Source organism: Barbus barbus, assembly GCF_936440315.1.
Source record: "Barbus barbus genome assembly, chromosome: 22".
NCBI classification, from domain to species: Eukaryota; Metazoa; Chordata; class Actinopteri; order Cypriniformes; family Cyprinidae; genus Barbus; species Barbus barbus.
In genome coordinates, this window is record NC_136750.1 from 28933669 (window position 1) to 28952309 (window position 18641).

General features: G+C 35.6%; 1 protein-coding gene across 2 annotated transcripts in view; it reads right to left on the reverse strand.

The window, feature by feature from the left end:
- LOC306888027 (xaa-Pro dipeptidase-like) overlaps positions 1 to 18641 on the reverse strand; it is a 75928-nt gene that overhangs the window by 32954 nt on the left and 24333 nt on the right. For both annotated transcript variants that reach the window (XM_079446121.1, XM_079446122.1), the window contains exons 5-9: positions 14410 to 14457; positions 13214 to 13275; positions 12806 to 12850; positions 9300 to 9375; positions 268 to 314 (exon numbers count right to left, since the gene is read on the reverse strand). In XM_079446121.1, coding sequence (XP_079302247.1) covers positions 268 to 314; positions 9300 to 9375; positions 12806 to 12850; positions 13214 to 13275; positions 14410 to 14457 — 278 coding nt within the window. The remainder of the gene's footprint in view (positions 1 to 267; positions 315 to 9299; positions 9376 to 12805; positions 12851 to 13213; positions 13276 to 14409; positions 14458 to 18641) is intronic.

The following is an 18641-nucleotide window of genomic DNA, read 5'->3' on the forward strand; positions in this document are numbered from 1 at the left end:
TAGAAACTTTAAAAATATCTAAAAGAGATTAGCAGCAATAAACTATAAAATTTCCCTACAAAAAAAAAAAAGGTTATGTAATAAGAGTGTTACTTTGCTCAGTTCTCAGCGAGTGCAAACATGGGCTGATTCTGAGAGTGAGTTCATGGGAAAAAGAGTGAGATTTACTTCATTAAGCTTCACTTTAAGTGAGAGGATTTAATCAGGGCACAGGAGACATCAGCAACTCAATCAATCATTCAAATCAATCAATCCATCGGTACTCACCTCTCCATCTCATACTCTTTCACGCCCGGCTTCACACGTTTCATCACCTACAAGGAAAGAAACACACACAGTAATCAGATAAGTGCGCTTTACAAAATATTCAATTAGTCATCCACCTCAGTCATCAGCCGAGGGCTTTCCTTCCCTCTCCAGATAAAGCCTAATAATCTCAATGAACTCTCGCCGGCAGTCGGAGCGCGCAGACACAGACGAGAGCCGCACAACGGCTCTGAAAATGACCAGCAATTGCCTTCAAATTACAGAACGACTCATCCATTTGATGAGATAACAGTCATTTGCGGTGCGGCGGAGAGAAATGAGGGAGAGCGAGCGTCGAGGGCGGATTAGAGGGGCTGTTTGATGATTGTAGGTTAGGAAGCTTTTATTTCAATCGAGAATCATGAGTCACACTGTATAGCGGCGCTGAAGGATCCCCGGGAGATTGCGGAGATCAGGTTGATGTAGATAATGTTAGTAATGTTGGGTGACAGAGGTAATATGGTACTTGTAGGTATAAAACGTTGCTAGTATATACTACTGTTCAAAAGTCTGGTATTTGTACGATTATTCAGCAAGGACACATTAATTAAGCTCAGGGGTGTTTTTGGGGATTTTCGCCTAAATTTGCACACTCAAATTAATAATAAAAAAAAATGGTTAAATTGTAAAGGAAACCCTTTGAACTACTAGATTTTTTTGAAAATCTGTAATTCAGGTTCTATTAGGGCCTGCTCTTTGCAACTTACTTTGTTTGATGCCACAATGTACCAGAAAAACATTTTTTTCAAATAACAGCTTCCAAACAGGAGTTACTGGATCATAAATGAAGCGAGGGAAATTGCCCAAAAATTATAATTTTTACTGTATCATTCTGAAAATAAGAGCAAGCAATAAAGAGCAAAAGATGAGCACTTGACTTGTCTTGTGCTGCATTAAACAGTCACCGTCTCCTGAGAAAGATCACCTGGCGCAGGTGAACGTGACGTGACGCGCTGGGAGTTTGGGAGGATCGGGAACGAGCGGCTCAGGTGTCGAGCGCTAGATTTTAATGACGTCCCGTGAGAGGAAGAGGAGACAGGCGGATAAACATGGTCGCGGTAACTTCTCATTTGTCCCTCTATGTTCTTCCTGTGCTGAATATAATTTGACTCATTAACGATATAAAAGGGTCCAGTGTGTTCTGAGCCGTCTTGTGTCAGATGCAAAAGAAACATGAGCAGAGTTAAAGGCATGTAGAAAAAAAAAAGCAGGACACACAGTCAGTGACAAGTGACAAGAATACCAAGTAATTCAGTGCTGCAAGTAGAAATACAACTGAATATTTCTGCGCTACAAAATCTATTAAAACAGATTGAATTTTGTCAGTACTATTCGGATGGGATTTGTTTTCTAAATGACTGTAAATGAAATGTCATGTAGTGCATTCTTGAAGCTCAAACAGAAAAAAATGGTTCTAGCAGCTTCATTGTTTTGGGTTCGATTATGAGGCATAAACCAACAACATGTAAACCTTGAATGCAATGTAAGTTGCTTTGGATAAAAGCATCTGCCATTTGCAACACATGAAGTAAAATTATTTTAGTATTTTTCATTGGAAAATGTGATATTGCTTTCAGCAATGAGCAGCAAAGACAAGAGTAAAAACTAGGTTACATTTCAGTGTCGAAGTTGAAAAATTGCACACAAAGTTTGAAAAAGTTCTTAGATTTCTAGGGGAAACCCAAGTTAGCAGAGAAACGGTAGGTGATAAGCAAGAAAATCACTGACATATGCTATTCTGATGGGTCTGAAATCACAAAGTCCATGTGGACATCCTTAAACTAGTGATCTAAATAGGGCTAATGATGCTTTTTAAGATCAAATAAATAAATGCATGATTGATTGAGACAACAAATGTTATTTGAAGAAATATAAAAAAAACTATATCATGCATCTCTAAACTGATGCACAATATCATGGCTTTAGCATCTCTTCAGATATTTACATTTATGCATTTGGGATTATGCATCTATCCTGGGTGACTTGCAGCATATGAAAGCCAGGAATCGAACTGTTGACTCTGGCATGGCTAGTTGCATTCCCTACATGTCAATATAAATGCTTAAAAGTACATTTGCATGTACATATAGTCCATTATTCATATCCGGGAAAATCAAAGGTCAAATAACTGTCGTCTGCTCCTGTCAAACTCAATGAAACATTAAAACTCTCAAGACTGGAGCTGAACTCGTAATCGCTGCTCGACTGAAACCAACCTTCGTCTCCGCTCTCCTCACCGCAAAGACAAAATCAGCATTTACAGTCATTTACATGCAAAACTAGCAAAACCTGCTGCTGTAAGCATCACTGACCACGCCACATTCAGATGAATCTCACAAAACCCGTCAAGAACAGGACCAGATCGCTTCACACCAAAAATAGAGTTGGACATTATACACACATTATATAGCATTTTGCTTAAAGAACCTTAAATCGTAACATTTTTAAGCATTAAAAAATTCTGCCGATTTGCAAAACGGCCTAATACCATATATTACATATAACTTTAATGCATTTATCAAGATAACAAAAGCAGTAAAATGTTGAAAGTTAATTTTTTTATGACAAAAAGAAGTATTAAATCTGTATTATATAATTTACAATCTGCAAGGGAACAGAAAAGGTGGAAATCAAGCATAAAGGCATAAAATAGTCAAAAAAAAAAAAAACTGACTTAGACAGGAATCATGTGTTTATGCACTGTAAAAAATAATATGATGAAAAAGTCATGACAACTTATGTTTTAAAGTTACTTTAACTCAAAAAAAGGTTATACTAGATTCAACTTGATTTTTTAAGTCAGTTTAATGTTATTGAAATTAAAGGAGACCAATTTAATTCAATGAACTTAACATTTTAAGTTCTAACTTATTGGCACTAACCGGACAGATCTCTGAATGGATTAATGCGCAAGAGTCAAATTTGTACATGAAATTCAATATCAGAGTCCTTTCCACCAAGAATAAACTTATTCAGCAAATCTAGACTCATGTTTAATACATAAAGACATCGCAGTGCAACATCAAACAAGGAGACACGGGCAGAATAAACAGCGAACTAGCTAAATGGCAGAGGAATTTCAGATGAACAACTCATGGCGTGAAGAAGCAGCAAGCATTTCAACGTGTTGAGGAAGAGGTGAGTGACTGCTTGTGCTGTGTAACATGATTTTGGACAGATTATTGTTCATTCTAGCAGAGCAGAGTATTAGTTATGTTCTGTCATATTTTTCCGAAGTGTGTTTACCTTTCAAGTTTTACATTTAAGGGGGCAGTCGCGGCCTAATGGATAGAGAGTTGGACTTGTAACATGAAGGTCATGGGTTTGAGTCTCAGGTCCGGCAGGGATTGTAGGTGGGGGAGTGAATAACCAACACTCTCTACACCCTCAATACCACGACTGAGGTGAGACCCTTGAGCAAGGCACCAAACCCCCAACTGCTCCCCGGGCTGCCCACTGCTCCGGGTGTATGTTCACTACTGTGTGTACACTTGGATGGGTTAAATGCAGAGCACAAATTCTGAGTATGGGTCACCATACTTGGCCACACACCACTTCCCTTTCCTTCCTTTACTTTTAATAAGGTGGCCGCTCTGCTGTACTGTGCTGCATTAGCGCTGCAGTTGTAATGTAACAAGTCCCATTTGAAACAAATTTGTTTCTCCACCTGTTAAACATCGTTAAAATTGGCGATTATAGGTGTATTTTACCGTTAAAGTCCGTATCAGTTGGCTTTGCTGATCAGGCTCGGCATTTTCGTGCCCACTGCAAGTTTATCCTTAGCGTTAACATTAGTCAAGCCGGCCTCGTCTTGTGCGAGTTGATATTCGTTATGTTACCGAGTAAGTTAAAGTAAGCGTATTTTTTACATTTTTATCAACCGTGCATACAAACTAGGATAATATAAGCGCGCTATCTAGAAGTAGACGACGCCAGAGCTGTTTTCTACTACATTATTTTAGTAGAAAACCTCCCACACCTCCCACAGCGTTACGGAACGTAACACGCATGAATTAAACGTCACAAGTTTTGTCAGTAAAAGTTACAGTGAGGATCACCATAAAGTTACATCTTCATTTTTTTAGGCAGCTCAGATCATTAATGTGTTATGAGGCTGTTGTGTAGGAAATATCGTTGAATGAAGGGTAAGTTTTGCATTTCTGTACCAATTAAAGAGTATAAACTATATCTCTTAAGATGAGTCGACATTTGAAACACTTTAAAGGGATTTTTCTCTACATAATTGTTTCTCTCTTTTTACAGGCACACATTGTTTGACTGAGTCTGAGACTTGATGAAGGGTAAGTTTTGCATTTCTATAAATAAAGTGTATAAACTATATCTTATTAAGATGAGTTTAAAAGGTTTTTTTTCCTATATTTCATACATCATTAGAAGGCTGAGTTCGATTGGTCTCTGGCCATGGGCTGGAAGATGCAGGAGCGAGGAAACGAGGAAGCATTTGTCGCTGTGATTGGAGCTGCAGATCCACCGGTCAGTGTGGTTTGGCCTGTTAAAGGGATAGTTCACCCAAAAATGAAAATTCTGTCATTAATTACTCACTCATGTCGTTCCACACCTGTAAGACCTTCGCTGATTCTCAGAGCACAAATGAAAATATTTTTGATTAAATCCGATGGCTTTTTTTTAGGTTAAACCACAGGAGTCACATGGATTACTTTAATGAAGTCTTTATACTGTTCTGGACCTTGAATGTGTAAGTTACGTTGCTGCCAGTGGAGGGTCAGAAAGCTCTCAGATTTAATCAAAAATATATTCATTTATGTTCCGAAGAGGAATGAAGGTCTTATGGGTTTGAAATCATACGAGGGTGAGTAATTGATGACAGAATTAAAATTTTGGGTTGAACTAATAACTATTTAATAACATTGTACATGCAACTCCACAGTTTTTGTTTTGTCTGCTGCCACCTTTCATTTATAGTCGTCGGAAATCCGTCACCACATCTCTGATTTGACTGGTCATCAACAATCTAGCCTGCCACTTCAGCAGCAGTTTAAATTGTGTATCGTGATTTGTGTAAAGTCTAAATTGACTTGAATCATCACATATTTGCATCGGTTTTCAACAGAGTACAAACTTTAAACCAGAGATGTCCAAACTCGGTCCTGGAGGGCTGGTGTCCTGCAGAGTTTAGCTACAACTTGCCACAACTCAGCTGCCTTGGGTGCCCAGTAAGACCTTAGTTAACTGATTCAGATGCAGGACAGTGACCCTCAGAGCAGGTTTGGACACCCGTGCTTTAAACGATCACTTTTTTTGCTATTCGAAATATTGAATGTGTTTTTAATTCAAAGTATTTGTGTATATTGAAGTTTATCAGTGTATAGAGTATATAGAATCACCAACTGTTAGTAATTTTTACTTTACCTATTTTCTGATTTTAAAGGCTCATGGTAAGACACTTCATACACTCAAGAAGGGCATGCAAGCCGGCCTCCTAATACGAAGACTACGATGGACACCTTTCTCCTTTTAAATGATTAAAAAAAAGGACCGTAATGGACATGTTTTTTTCCAAGCTTGTCTCAGTGGTTGTTTCCAATTAGGTATGTGTATATTTTCAACTTTGCTTGACAGTTTCTTAGCAGTTTTTTGCTACTTTTGTGCCCTTGTTGTATACATATACTGGCATTCACACATTACAGGCAGGTTGTGTACTGTTTTAATATTAAAAACCTGTTTGGAAACACTGCAAGAAAAAAATAAAATGTTTTCAAACAAATATAGTATTTTTTTTTTTCATTAATGTTAAAACTTTTTAAACTTAATTTAATCAGTTGAAACAGCAAATATTGGAAAGTCAAATTAACTTAAAGCAACTCAGCACTAGGCAAGATTTAAAATCGTGAGTTGATATGACTTGTGTTTTTAAATTGATATAACTTAAAATTTTAAGGCAGCCACAAAACTTGAAATGGGTGAAATCTTTTTACAGTGTGGTGTTTTTCTGCTGATTAAGGAAGAATACAAGATTCCTTCACTGTACAAATGGTTATCAAAAGGAAAAATGCTACCAAAGACTTCATATTTTGTGAGAAAGCAAATCTTCCATCACTATTTTTGGAATCGGCAACCTAAAATTAGTAAGAAACAGGTATTGGGTTTCATTCAGCAAACATGATATGGTAGTGTAATGTGCATTTTAGGGTGAAATTTCTCTCTGGAGAAAGAAACAGCAGAAAATCATCCAGAATCTGTTCCTTTAGTCACAACCTCTGGCTGAGATCTTCTCCCAAACATCCCACCGCATTAAATCGAGCCGACAAGCGTTTTAGGCCATGCATGAAACTTTCAGACAACCTCTAAAATGTTAATTAACAAGATATGTTAATAGAGACAAAACTGAACCATGCATAAAAAATAAAATGACTAAGTGAAGTCGGAACTTTCACTTTATGATAATTCTATTAATTCTGATTTCTGTTAATGAATCTTTCTGTATTTTTGAGGATGAATGATGTTTGGAAATATTTTCCATTCGCATACGTGCAAAAACAGAGACGGAATGGAAAGTCATAAAAAATGGAAGTGATTCTGAAAAAGAACTCGATATGGATTTTCAACGGTTTCCCGTGACCGTACAGTGAACTCTTCAAAATCCCCCGTTCCTCATTTCAGCAGTCAAAAAACTATTTGTTTCCATTGTGGTTGTGACTCATGTCCCTCTTAAACCGAATATCCAGCAATAGCAGAAGACGAGAGGTTACAGCCGCCAGACGTTTGTCTATATGAGCTCTGGCTAAGATTGGCACTTATGAAGACCTATGTGCGTTAATATGTGCCGAGGCCTTTATTGCTGGAAACGAGAGATCAAAAGAGCCTCAAAACATGTCCTTCAGACCTTCAACTGAAGATTGACCCGGTCTGCCAAGGTCATTCTCCATTTGATGACGTGCTGGGGCTATTTCCTTTAGATAATGCGAGGATAAACGTTGACTGCGCTTTTACAATGACACCTGCACACATGGATGAATCATGACCACAGCATGATAAAATCAAAAAGAAATGATCAAATGTTTTCATTATTTACCTATGCTCAAGTTGTTCCAACTTCTTTGTTTTGCATAAAAAGGGAATTCAAACTTCATGATGCTTTTACTGACAAAAAACATCATTAAATTATCAAAAAATACATTATATTATCAGTCTGTAACAGAAGTCTATTTCATAAATATAGAATGCATAGAAATTTGACCTTTGGATTTTGGAATCACAGGTAAATAAAGTAAATAATGATAGGAATATTATGAAAAATTCTTTATGGAGCAAAACAGTCATGCTACTCATTTTCGCCATAGGGAAATTTTTAACAATAACTTATAAACCTTTAAAGACAGAACCAATGTGAGCTCTGGGCTTATTAATTAATGGAATATGCTTTTGTTGAAGCCATCAGTTCATGTTATTTCAAGTTACGTTTTAAATAACCATGTTTAATAGCAGAATTCGTGGTTAAAAACTACATAACCCCTGATGCTGTACAGAAAATCCCACCAATCAGAGAGTTGCATCCAGCAAAGCGCACCAAAAGAGCTCCACCCACTCCACTCGGTCTCCCTACTCTCTAAAAACGCTTAAATATTTGATTTACAGTATATGTGCATATTTTGCAATAAACTTGGCTTCTATATATATATATATATATATAAAATCAACAACTTTAAATGGATAGTTTTATATTTCTCCATTGTTTGCGACATTGAATATGTCATTCATAATGCTTAATAGGATAGTAGTTCTTTCCCTCGTTGAAGCCTTTAAGTTCAGTCTTTGTCAAATTTTCAAATGTTTTTGCTTTATATCAAAGTTTATGATGTTGCGATTCTCCTCGTATCAGGTTGGTTTGGTTCCTGGCTTCTAATGCTTTAATGAAGACTTTTTTTAAAAGCCCTATGGGAAAAAGTTATGAAAAAAATGCCAACGCTGCTGAAAAAGTATACACGCTGCTAAAGCAATCTATAAATAGGGCTGTGTGGAAATCTCTCAATAACTGTGACATGAACTGATGTTCAACAACACTTTTGATGTAACGATCATTGTTAAAGCTAGCAGTCACTATGATAAATATGATCCCAGCTTAAACACACTGTTAATTCATGCACAAACCACAGACCGGTCCATTAATATCCAACACTCTTAAAAAGGCTTTTCATCCATTAATGGATATCAGCAACTAATTCTACCACAAACCAGCACCATCAATCTGATTACTAAATTAATTCGAGCATAATATAACAGTGTTAGTGTTCGCGATTGAGGACACAGATCTGCACTTTAGACTGTATTAATCAAGCAATTCTGAAGAGCAAACGTTTTTAGTTTGTGTTGTTTCAGCATCCCATTCACATTCACTAATGCTTCAAAAAGTTTGAACTTGTCGTTTCTTTGTAATTAATTGTGAAATTTATAAGCAATTTATGAATGAAAGCCGTTTCTACACCATTTTTGTTTTCAGTATAGTGCCTAGTCAAGATGCAGGGTTTGTGCTGAAATATCAACTGTTTAGTATTCTGGTATTGTCTTGTATCTGTGAAGGATAAATGCAATGCTGGCCTAGATTCTGATCAAGCGAGGTATAAGATTTTGGTAGCTTTACATCAAGAGTATACAGTACAGATCTGACTAAAAATGCTTTCTAACAGAAACAGAAGCTAAAATTCCATCCCAAGTGTTTTTAAGAGAGATTCAATGAGGTTTTCTTCTCCTGAAACATCCTGTTACTTGTCATTCTCACAAAAACTGTGCCAAACGCACAGCTCATGACCCAAACTCAACTGTCTGTGTCTCAGGAGAGCAGCGAAACACTCAGCGTTTCTTAAAAGCATCGTAAGCCTAAGGAGATCGCAGAAAGCTTGTGATGCTTTGGAGCATCTTTCAGAGTAATTATCAGATCTTACTACTTTCAGTTAAATTCTTTAGGGCATGTTTTAGGTTAACAGTTTTTAAATCTGCCTAAAAGCTTGCTTTACCTCTTTGTGGGCTTCGCTGGAAATGCGATTGGTGTAGCGCAGAACTTCCAGCTCCATGTCAGTCTTCAGCAAACGACTGCAGACAGAGAGAGAGAGTTAATGCTAATCATCATGACAACGACTGCAAGAATGTGCATATGAAGATATAACATCTTATATATCAAGAAGCTACAAGAGGCTGTGTTAAAGTGATTTTACCTGTTCTTAGGCACAACGTGAAGCTACAACTTAAAAACGGTTTGGTACTCAAAAAATGTTCACAGATGCACATGCACTGCTGTTCAAATGTTTGAGGTCGGTAAGATTTGCTCAACAAAGATGTATTTATTTGATACAGTAAAAATGTCAAAATACAGTAAAAATTTGATTTCTTTAACAACTGTTTTCTATGTGAATATACTGTAAAATGTACTTTATTTCTGTGATCAAATCTGTATTTTCAGCATCATTCCTCCAGTCTTCAGTGTCACATGATCCTTCAGAAATTATACTAATATGATGATTTTCTGCTCAATAAACATTTCTGATTATTATACTGAAAACAGTTGTGCAGTTTGATGAATAGAAAGTTCAAAAGAGCAGCATTCTTTTGTAACATTATAAATGCCTTTCTGGCCAGTAAATTTTAAAAGTGACAGTAAAGTTTAATGAAGAACTAAACTTAGCCCAAACCCAGCAGGACTGACGTCAGAGAAATCAGCACTTTGCTTCTCGTTAGTGTTTTTTTTTTTTTTTTCTTCACCTCCACCATCTATTCCTGGTTGAGCATCTTCGTTTATGTCTTAATGATGTTGCCTGTATTACTGAAGCATCTTGACATCACCTCCAATGACTTGGTGTGAATGTGCCAACTTTCTAACAACACATCTAAATATATCACTGCACACACACACACACAGCAGTAACCCATGGTTACAATCTGCCATATGATTCTTATCAGCAGCTCTATTCACACGGATCATGGGATCTCTTACATCAGGAATCAGTAAATACATGGTTTGTCAAAGGAATAGTTCATCTAAAATGAATTAGCTGGAAATGTCCTCACCCTTCTTTCTTCGTCAGATCTGGAGAAATGTATCATTACATCACTTGCTCACCATACAATACAATATTGGATACAATATTTCTCTCCTGATTCAGACCAGATTACTTTTTCACTGGAGAAAGCAATATTATGGATAGAGCACTCCATAAAAGTATTTTAGTTGGAAACAACTGTTTAAAGTTAAAAACACTTTAATGATGGATTTGTTTCTTATAAGCACGCAGCTTTTTGTCTTCTCCAGATGTTAACTGATGGACTGGAGTGGTGTGGATTACTGTGATGTTTTTATCAGCTGTTTGGACTCTCATTCTGACGGCACCCATTCACTGCAGAGCATCCATTGCTGAGCAAGTGATGCAATGCTACATTTCTCCAAATCTGATGAAGAAACGAACTCATCTGCATCTTGGATGGCCTGAGGGTGAGGACATTTTCATTTTTGGGTGAACTATTTCTTTATAAAGTACGAGGAAATATTTACTTGTCTAAATTGACAGCTAATGTTGTTTGTGTGCACAACTTTAAAAGTAAACATGAAATCAAAACTGACACTTTACTTTTTTAATGAATGTTTTGTGAATAATTCAGTGCACGTTATTCAAAATATTTTTTTTTCATTAAAAAATATTTTCTTCAGCTGACGTTACCATCAATCTCTCTCCTCCTTCCACTCCTCTAATCTAGTATGTGCTGTAAGGGCTGCTTACAATCAAAAATACACCAGATTACAGATGTAAAACAGCCTATGAATGCAGTTTACTCAAGTACTGAGCAAAAATGGTCTTTTATCCACCATTTCTAATGAGAACCGAGCTGTTGCTGGAGCACTGATCACAAACTCATGAAAATCCATCAATAATTCACCACCCATATCGGTAAATAATGTTTGTTTGAGAGAATAAAGGACATTTACTTGTCTAAATTGACAGCTAATGCTGTTTGTGTGCACACAAGTCAACATGAAACCAACATTGCCACTGTTTACTTTTTTAATGCACGTTCCTGGTCTTACTGTGAATAGTTCATCAATGCTTGCTATACTCTAAAAATTTTTTTATAAACTTAAAAAAAAAAAAAAAAGCATTATGTCAGCTACCAATCTAGGTTGCTACAGTTAACTTAATCTAAAAATAAAACTAAATAAAAAAAAAATAATAATAATTAAAATAAAATAAATGAAACTTCAGGTAGCGGACAAGCAACATCTATTTTTAATTTAGTTTTACTTGATGTACTAAAATAACAAACTAAACCTGAAATAAAAGAAATATAAAATACATGAAAATTTTTAAAACTGAATTTTTAAAATATAAAAATAAAAAACAATTCAAAATATTAATAAAAACTATAATAGTATCTCAATGAAATCAATGCATCCTTTTTTTACTTGTTTTGCCCATTTTGGATGGAAACCAGCTATTTCCACCAGCCATGTCAGTATTTGTTTTTGTAACCAAATTATGATTATTTACAAAATAAAGTGATTACTTGAAGTTAGTGAGAAAAACAGCTTAAAAACCAGCCTAGGGTGTTTCAAAGGTCTGGTTAGTTTGCTGGTTTTAGAGCGGTTTTGTGGACCATCTAACCATCTTAATCTGGCTTCAGAAGTTTTTCAGACACAAGCGTATCTGCTTTGTGAGCAGGTCTTTAATATCTGCTTCATCATGGAGAAGCAAGAGGCAAACTCTCTCTGGAAATCTTGAGGTAATAAGTGAAGGGGAGGGAGAGAAGGAAACAACAACGTTAGCAGGTGAGCGAAGGGAAACCGTAATGAGCCGCTTTCCTTCGAGTACTAGAGGAGAAAACAATGCATGCGCCAGCGAGAGAAGCACGCAGACCATTAGAGACAAACACCAGCCGTATAGACCCACGCAGGAGACTTGAGAGAGAAAGAGGACTGATGGCGGATTGTTTGTAATGTGCTTGAGCATTCAACATGAGAGTGAAGGGCTCTCCGTCATGATAGAGTCATTCTGCTGAAATTAGCTGAAGCGTTTCAACAGCGACGAGAAGAGCACTTTGTCTGAATGTCATTTTCCCAACAAAACTCACATTCTATGAAGTAGTAATGAACATCTGATTCCAGTAAAGTTCATAGTGTCTGAATGCTTAATGATGCTCTGTTAATTAAATACAAGACAGATTAAACAAGCTGATCTGCTCAAACTTTTTAAAAGATGCAATGACAATCAAAACACACAAAGATGAAACAATCCAACTTCAGCTCCGGTAATTGCCATCTGTTTTACCTTTCATCAAAACATCAAACGTTTGCTAATTGGAGTAGCTGGCAAACTTGCTTTGATTTTGTTAATTGGGCTTTAGTAACGAGTAGGGTTTTGTGCTTTAGTTAATAAGACGTCAATCGGCTGCAGAAGAAAATGGCTAAATTGCATAAAGCATGGTGTTAAATGGTTGAAATGTTTTGACGTTTGCATGTGATATAAATGACACTCACCACTCCACAATCACCGGGTGCAGCAGGGAATTATTCACCTGAAACCTGCACAAGAGAAGAAAAAACAACTGTTTTTGTGTCTCAAAATACTGACTGCCTGCATCTATTGTTTTACTATCTGAATCCTCCTTTTAGTCAATGCTTTGTCAATGCTTTAAAACAGATGACAATTGTGTTGATCATTTTTACATTTAATACAATGACATTTAAAAATTTTTAAATACTTTCAAAATTAGTGCATATCTAATATTTCGAAATATTTCGAAATATTTCTCATTGGGATCAGAGTCTCTTCATGCATCAGTCTAAACGGGTGGGTTGTTTTATCCGAGCACACAGAGGATGAGTGTGCTACTCTCCCTGGAATGAGTTTTAGGAACAGAGCTCTGAATAATGGATGAAACTCACTGGCTGATGCCTTCAAAGGACGCTTCGCGACAGGTGCTGCCGCTATCGGTGTTCACTCCCCGCTACACACACACAGAAACAGACATTAAACCTACTCAATGTCCCATTATCCAAAAAGAATAGAACAGAACTAAAATCACATGTAGGCCAGATGTCTGAACATCTCAATTTCCTATACGCACTAACAGAGGGAGTCTTATGAAAACATGACCAGGTCACTATTCACTCCAAAATGTAAAAAAAAAAAAATAATAATAATAATAAAAGGTTATGTTTACTATTATTCATTTCTTACTAAGAGATTATTATTATTATTAAATAACTAATAATAAAAGTGTTTACTATTACCATGTTGTTTACTATTTATTTATTTGTCAATGTTATTATTATTAAATCATCATCATCATCATCATAATAATATAAAAATCAATGCATTATGTGTACTATTAATTATTTATTAACAGTTATTTAATAACAATAGTAGCAATACCCTATTAATAATAGTAAATTAGTAAAAATGTATTGATTTTATTATTATTATTAAATAACTAATAATAAAAAAGAATAAAATCACTAAGTTATTTTTTATTATTTTATTTTATTTTATTATTTATTTATTATTAACATGTATTATTATTAACAGGTTGTCGCAAATATGGAAATATGGAATATTTGGATTTGTGCGGAATGAGAGAGGTAGGATACACGAGCACAAAGCCCCATTTCGCAAACAGTTGAGTGCGCAAGCCTTTAAACTATACTACTTTGTCAGTCTATGTAAGAGAGGCGTTCAGAATCAGCACATGATTACGGTCTAGGGGGCTTTGTTTTCGAGCACGCAACTCATGGTCACTGTGATACAGATGGAGCTACATGGCATTCGCTGTTCTTCTGCTGGCGGTTATCAAACAGCGTTGCATTGCTGCGGGCGCCCCCTTCTGGATTGAGGGTGAGTTGCCTGTATTCATCGTAAGGCCTCATGCACCGAACCGAGATGTCCGTACCGTTAGGTACGAATACATGTACCGTGCCACCCCTAATATATATATTAAATTAAATTGCAATGTTATTTACTTTTATATTTATTTTAAATGATACTTTTTAAAATATTTATTTACATCACAGTCCAAATATCACTACAAGACAAGGTTGGCATCTTGAAAGACTTCCTGTGAAATAAATGAGAAAGATCTTACCAGTGTGAGCAGGACACTCGGCTTCATTTTAGTCAGCACATCAGCAATCTGTGGAGAAAAGCTGTCATTAGAGCGGATAATTTAAGCAGAATATCATTGGCTTTGCAGAAATATCCGTGAAAATCCCTGGCCGCCGCTGACAGGTGCACTAATGAACGACAGAAATGGCCTTTGAGGAGAGATTTCCTTATGAAAAGCAGATCCAGCGGTGGCAGACAGACAGACAGCGTAAATGTCAACTGAAGAGAGAATGAATCACCAATAATCTGCGCGAACAGAACGAGCAAAGGATTGTGGGAAGGAACACCTGAGCTGTCTTATGTGCTCCCAGGAGTGGATAAGCAGCATTTTAAACCCACAGGACGAATCAAATGCAGACTATTTCACCTCAGGGCAGATTTCTGAGTAGAATCCACATTTCTGTCTGATATTTCATCCTAAAGAAATCCATGCAGACGACACCAGCGCTGAATGCTAAAGCCTCATTTATTCAACCTCATGCTAGTGCACACCTATATGCAACACAGAACATTGTTGAACATCTTTTGTTCATGCAGAAGCATCAGGATCTATTATCATATTCTAATAGAGCTGTCAGGAAAACAGATTGAGCTGGGACGACAGTCTGAGGAGTAAATTAAGCTCTCGGCATCCTGAACGAATGAACCCAGCGAGAACATCAGATTAATGTGGCACAGGGGCCGTGTGCTTAACGGCCCTTATCTGACCAATTACAAACACGCTGTGAGCCCAACAACAGACAGCACTGACACTCTGACCACATCCACAGATTATGAGCTGAGAGACCGATTAGGACATCTTTAATAATATTATTATTATTACTACTACTACTAATATTATTACTACATACATACAGTGCCCTCCATAAGTATTGGAGCAGTAAAGACAAAATTGTTCTGTTGGCTGTGGAGTTAAGACATTTACAAATATGATTAAAATATGAATATGAGACAAAACTACAGAATGTCACATTTTATTATTGGGTGATTCAACACATAGATGTTTTACCAGCTAAGAAGTTCAGCACTTTTAGAGCACAGCAAGATGCAAACCTCTGACCAGCACCAAAAATAGAAAGGCAAGATTAGAGTTTGTAAAAAAGCACAAAGTTGAGCCAGAAGAGTTTTGGAACTGTGTTTATGGACCGATGAGACAAAGATGAACCTTTATCTAAGTGATGGGAAAGCAAAAATGTGGAGAAAAAAAGGGAACGGCAATGATCCCAAGCATACAGCCTCATCTGTAAAGCATGGTGGAGGTGGTGTCATGGCATGGGCATGCATGGCTGTCTCTGGAACAGGCCCTCTCAACTTTACTGATGACTTAATGTATGATGACAGTAGCAGAATGAATTTGGAAGGGTACAAAACCATCTTGCCTACCAATATTCAAGAAAATGCCACCAGATTCATTGGGAAGTGCTTCAAATTGCATCAGGACAATGACCCAAAACACCCTGCCAGTTCAGTCAAGGAGTTTATAAGAGCAAAGAAATGGAAAGTCTTAGATTGCCCAAGTCAATCTCCAGATTTAAATCTGATTGAACATGAATTTCAGCAGCTGAAGAAGAGAGTAAAGGCAGAAACTCCCCAAAACAAGCAACAATTGGGATTGGCTGCATTAAAGGCTGGGAAAAGCATTTCAAAGATGAGACCAAGAGTCTGGTGATGTCTATGGGTCACAGACTCACTGCTGTGATTGTGTGCAAGGAATCTGCAACTAAATAATAGCTTTTAATCTTTTATATCTGCCTTATGTTCAACTGTCCCAATACTTATGCTCACATCAATGAGTGGGATGAACTCTAAAAGTGCTGTTCTTTTTATTTGGTAAAACATATGTGTTGAAACGGCTAATAATAAAATGTGACATTCTGTAGTTTTGTCTCATATTCATCTTTTAATCATATTTGTAAATGTCTTGACTCCACAGCCAACAGAGCAATTTTATCTTTACTGTTCCAATACTTATGGAGGGCACTGTATACATGTTTTTTTTTTCTCTAAACAATATATAAATAAAAATAATATACAAAAAAATATGAAATTAAAATAAAAAAAATATGACATTCATTTATTGTGCATAAACTATTATTATTATTGGCCAGCATTCATTGGAGAAAAACATTTATTTAATCATGAGTTTTTCTCCCCACTTTCAATTGTTTTACTTAAATGATGGATCAGAATATTTTGAGTGAAAGATCAAAAGGATAAACAATGCAGATTTATTTTCACAGCCGCCTTTTATCACATTTATCAAGGGTGCCAATATTAATGGAGGGCACTATATACATATACACACATATACACACATACATACATAAACACACACACATAATTATTATTGCTACATATTGACAGACTACAAACAAACAGCTCAATTCTTAAATGCATTCTGTGGTTATCTAATAACATAAAGTGTATTATGTTTTTCATAACTGCAGATACATGTTGCAGCTCCTTATAAAGTTACTGAGAAATTGACTAATATTTCTTTGATTTACTCACTGAAACGTCTCGTACCTGCAGAATAAATAGACGCGAGCAGCAGCTGTACATCATCTTAACGTGTCAGTGTTATAAATATTTGATTATTTTGTTAGCAGACTAGATTTGACTTATGACTTTGAAAGAAAGTCACACTGGTTTGCAAATAAAAGGTGAGTGAGTCCCATGGCAAATATAATAAAACAAGGTCTGGTTTGTTAACATTAGTGAATGCATTAGCTAACATCAACTTCTTAGGTGCATTAACTAATGTTAACGTATTAGTAAATATTTAAATATGTACTGGCAAATGATGAAACTGACAAACTAAGATGCTGTAGAAGTATTTATATTAACAAATGAGTGTTGAAAAGCATTGTTGTTACAATCATAAAACAAAACAATACTGGCGTCGACATGAAAGACTTTTAGAAAGTAGCTCAAGCATAAACCTAAAGTGATGTTTCAGGAGATGAACTGCTAAAGTGTTGTTTGTCTGTGCCTGTGATTGAGCTGAAGTGTGTGGAGAGTAAATTAACACCTAGCTCAGGTAAAGATGAGTAAACTCACACATCACGCAGTCTGAGATCAGTGCAAACTGCAGCTTCATATTATGAAATAGAATTAAAATAAGTTAAATTAAAATTTATTTTTTAATTGTTTAATTAATATCGCTATAAAAACCTGCTCTTGAATAGATCAAAAGAAATTTTTAAATAATAGAATAAAAATAACAACATAAAAAGTACCTTGTCTTGTGTACATATCACTATAAAATTCTGCTCTTAAATTGATCAAAATAATAGATTTTTCAAATGATACAATTAAAATAACATGAAAATGTTCCTCGTCTTGTTTAATAACATCGCTATACATTTCTGCTCCCCTTAATAGATCAAAATAATTATACAATTAAAAAAATAATAATATAAGTGTAACTTGCTATAAAGAGCAATTTTTTCTGTTTTCATTTTAATTAAAATTGTAGTATTTTATATTGTACTATAATTGTCAAATTTTTGTCGACAATTTTGATTACGTTTTTTTTTTTTTTATTTAGTTATTTTAGTATTTACTATTAAACAAGATGAAAATTACTGAATTCATATCATTATAAAATATATTTATATGATTATATATATTTGTATGTATGTGTGTGTGTTGTTTTTTAAATTAGGTGAAACAATAATAAATTAAATGTACTCATCTTGTTTAATTAATATGAATATAAAATACTGCTGTTAGATCCTAAATAAAATAGATCAAAAGAACTGTGATAAAGTTTTAAACAGAATTAAAATACTGAAAACATAAAAATGTACCTTGTGTTGTTTAATGAATATTCCTATATAATCCTGCTCTTAAATAGATCAAAACAACCGTGATCAAAGGGCTGAAATATTACATTAATCAAAGTTAATAAATACATGAAACAGAACAAAACCAAATCTGAGAAGTTTTAAAGAAAGCACTTAGTCAGATCTTTTGCTGAGAGCTCAAGACAGATGGCGAGGAGAAAAAAAATGACATGCAAGATAAATGACCGACTCTTAAAACATTTGAACAAAAATCCAAACTTAATTGGGTCTGGCAGCCGTGTCATAGACCCTTAATTATTCTAATTTTATGAGCGCAGAAATCAGTGAGCAAGATTAATGGGCTCAAAATGTCTAAAAATCAATGAAAACAAAATCAATAGTGTTTTCATCTGACATTCTGGCC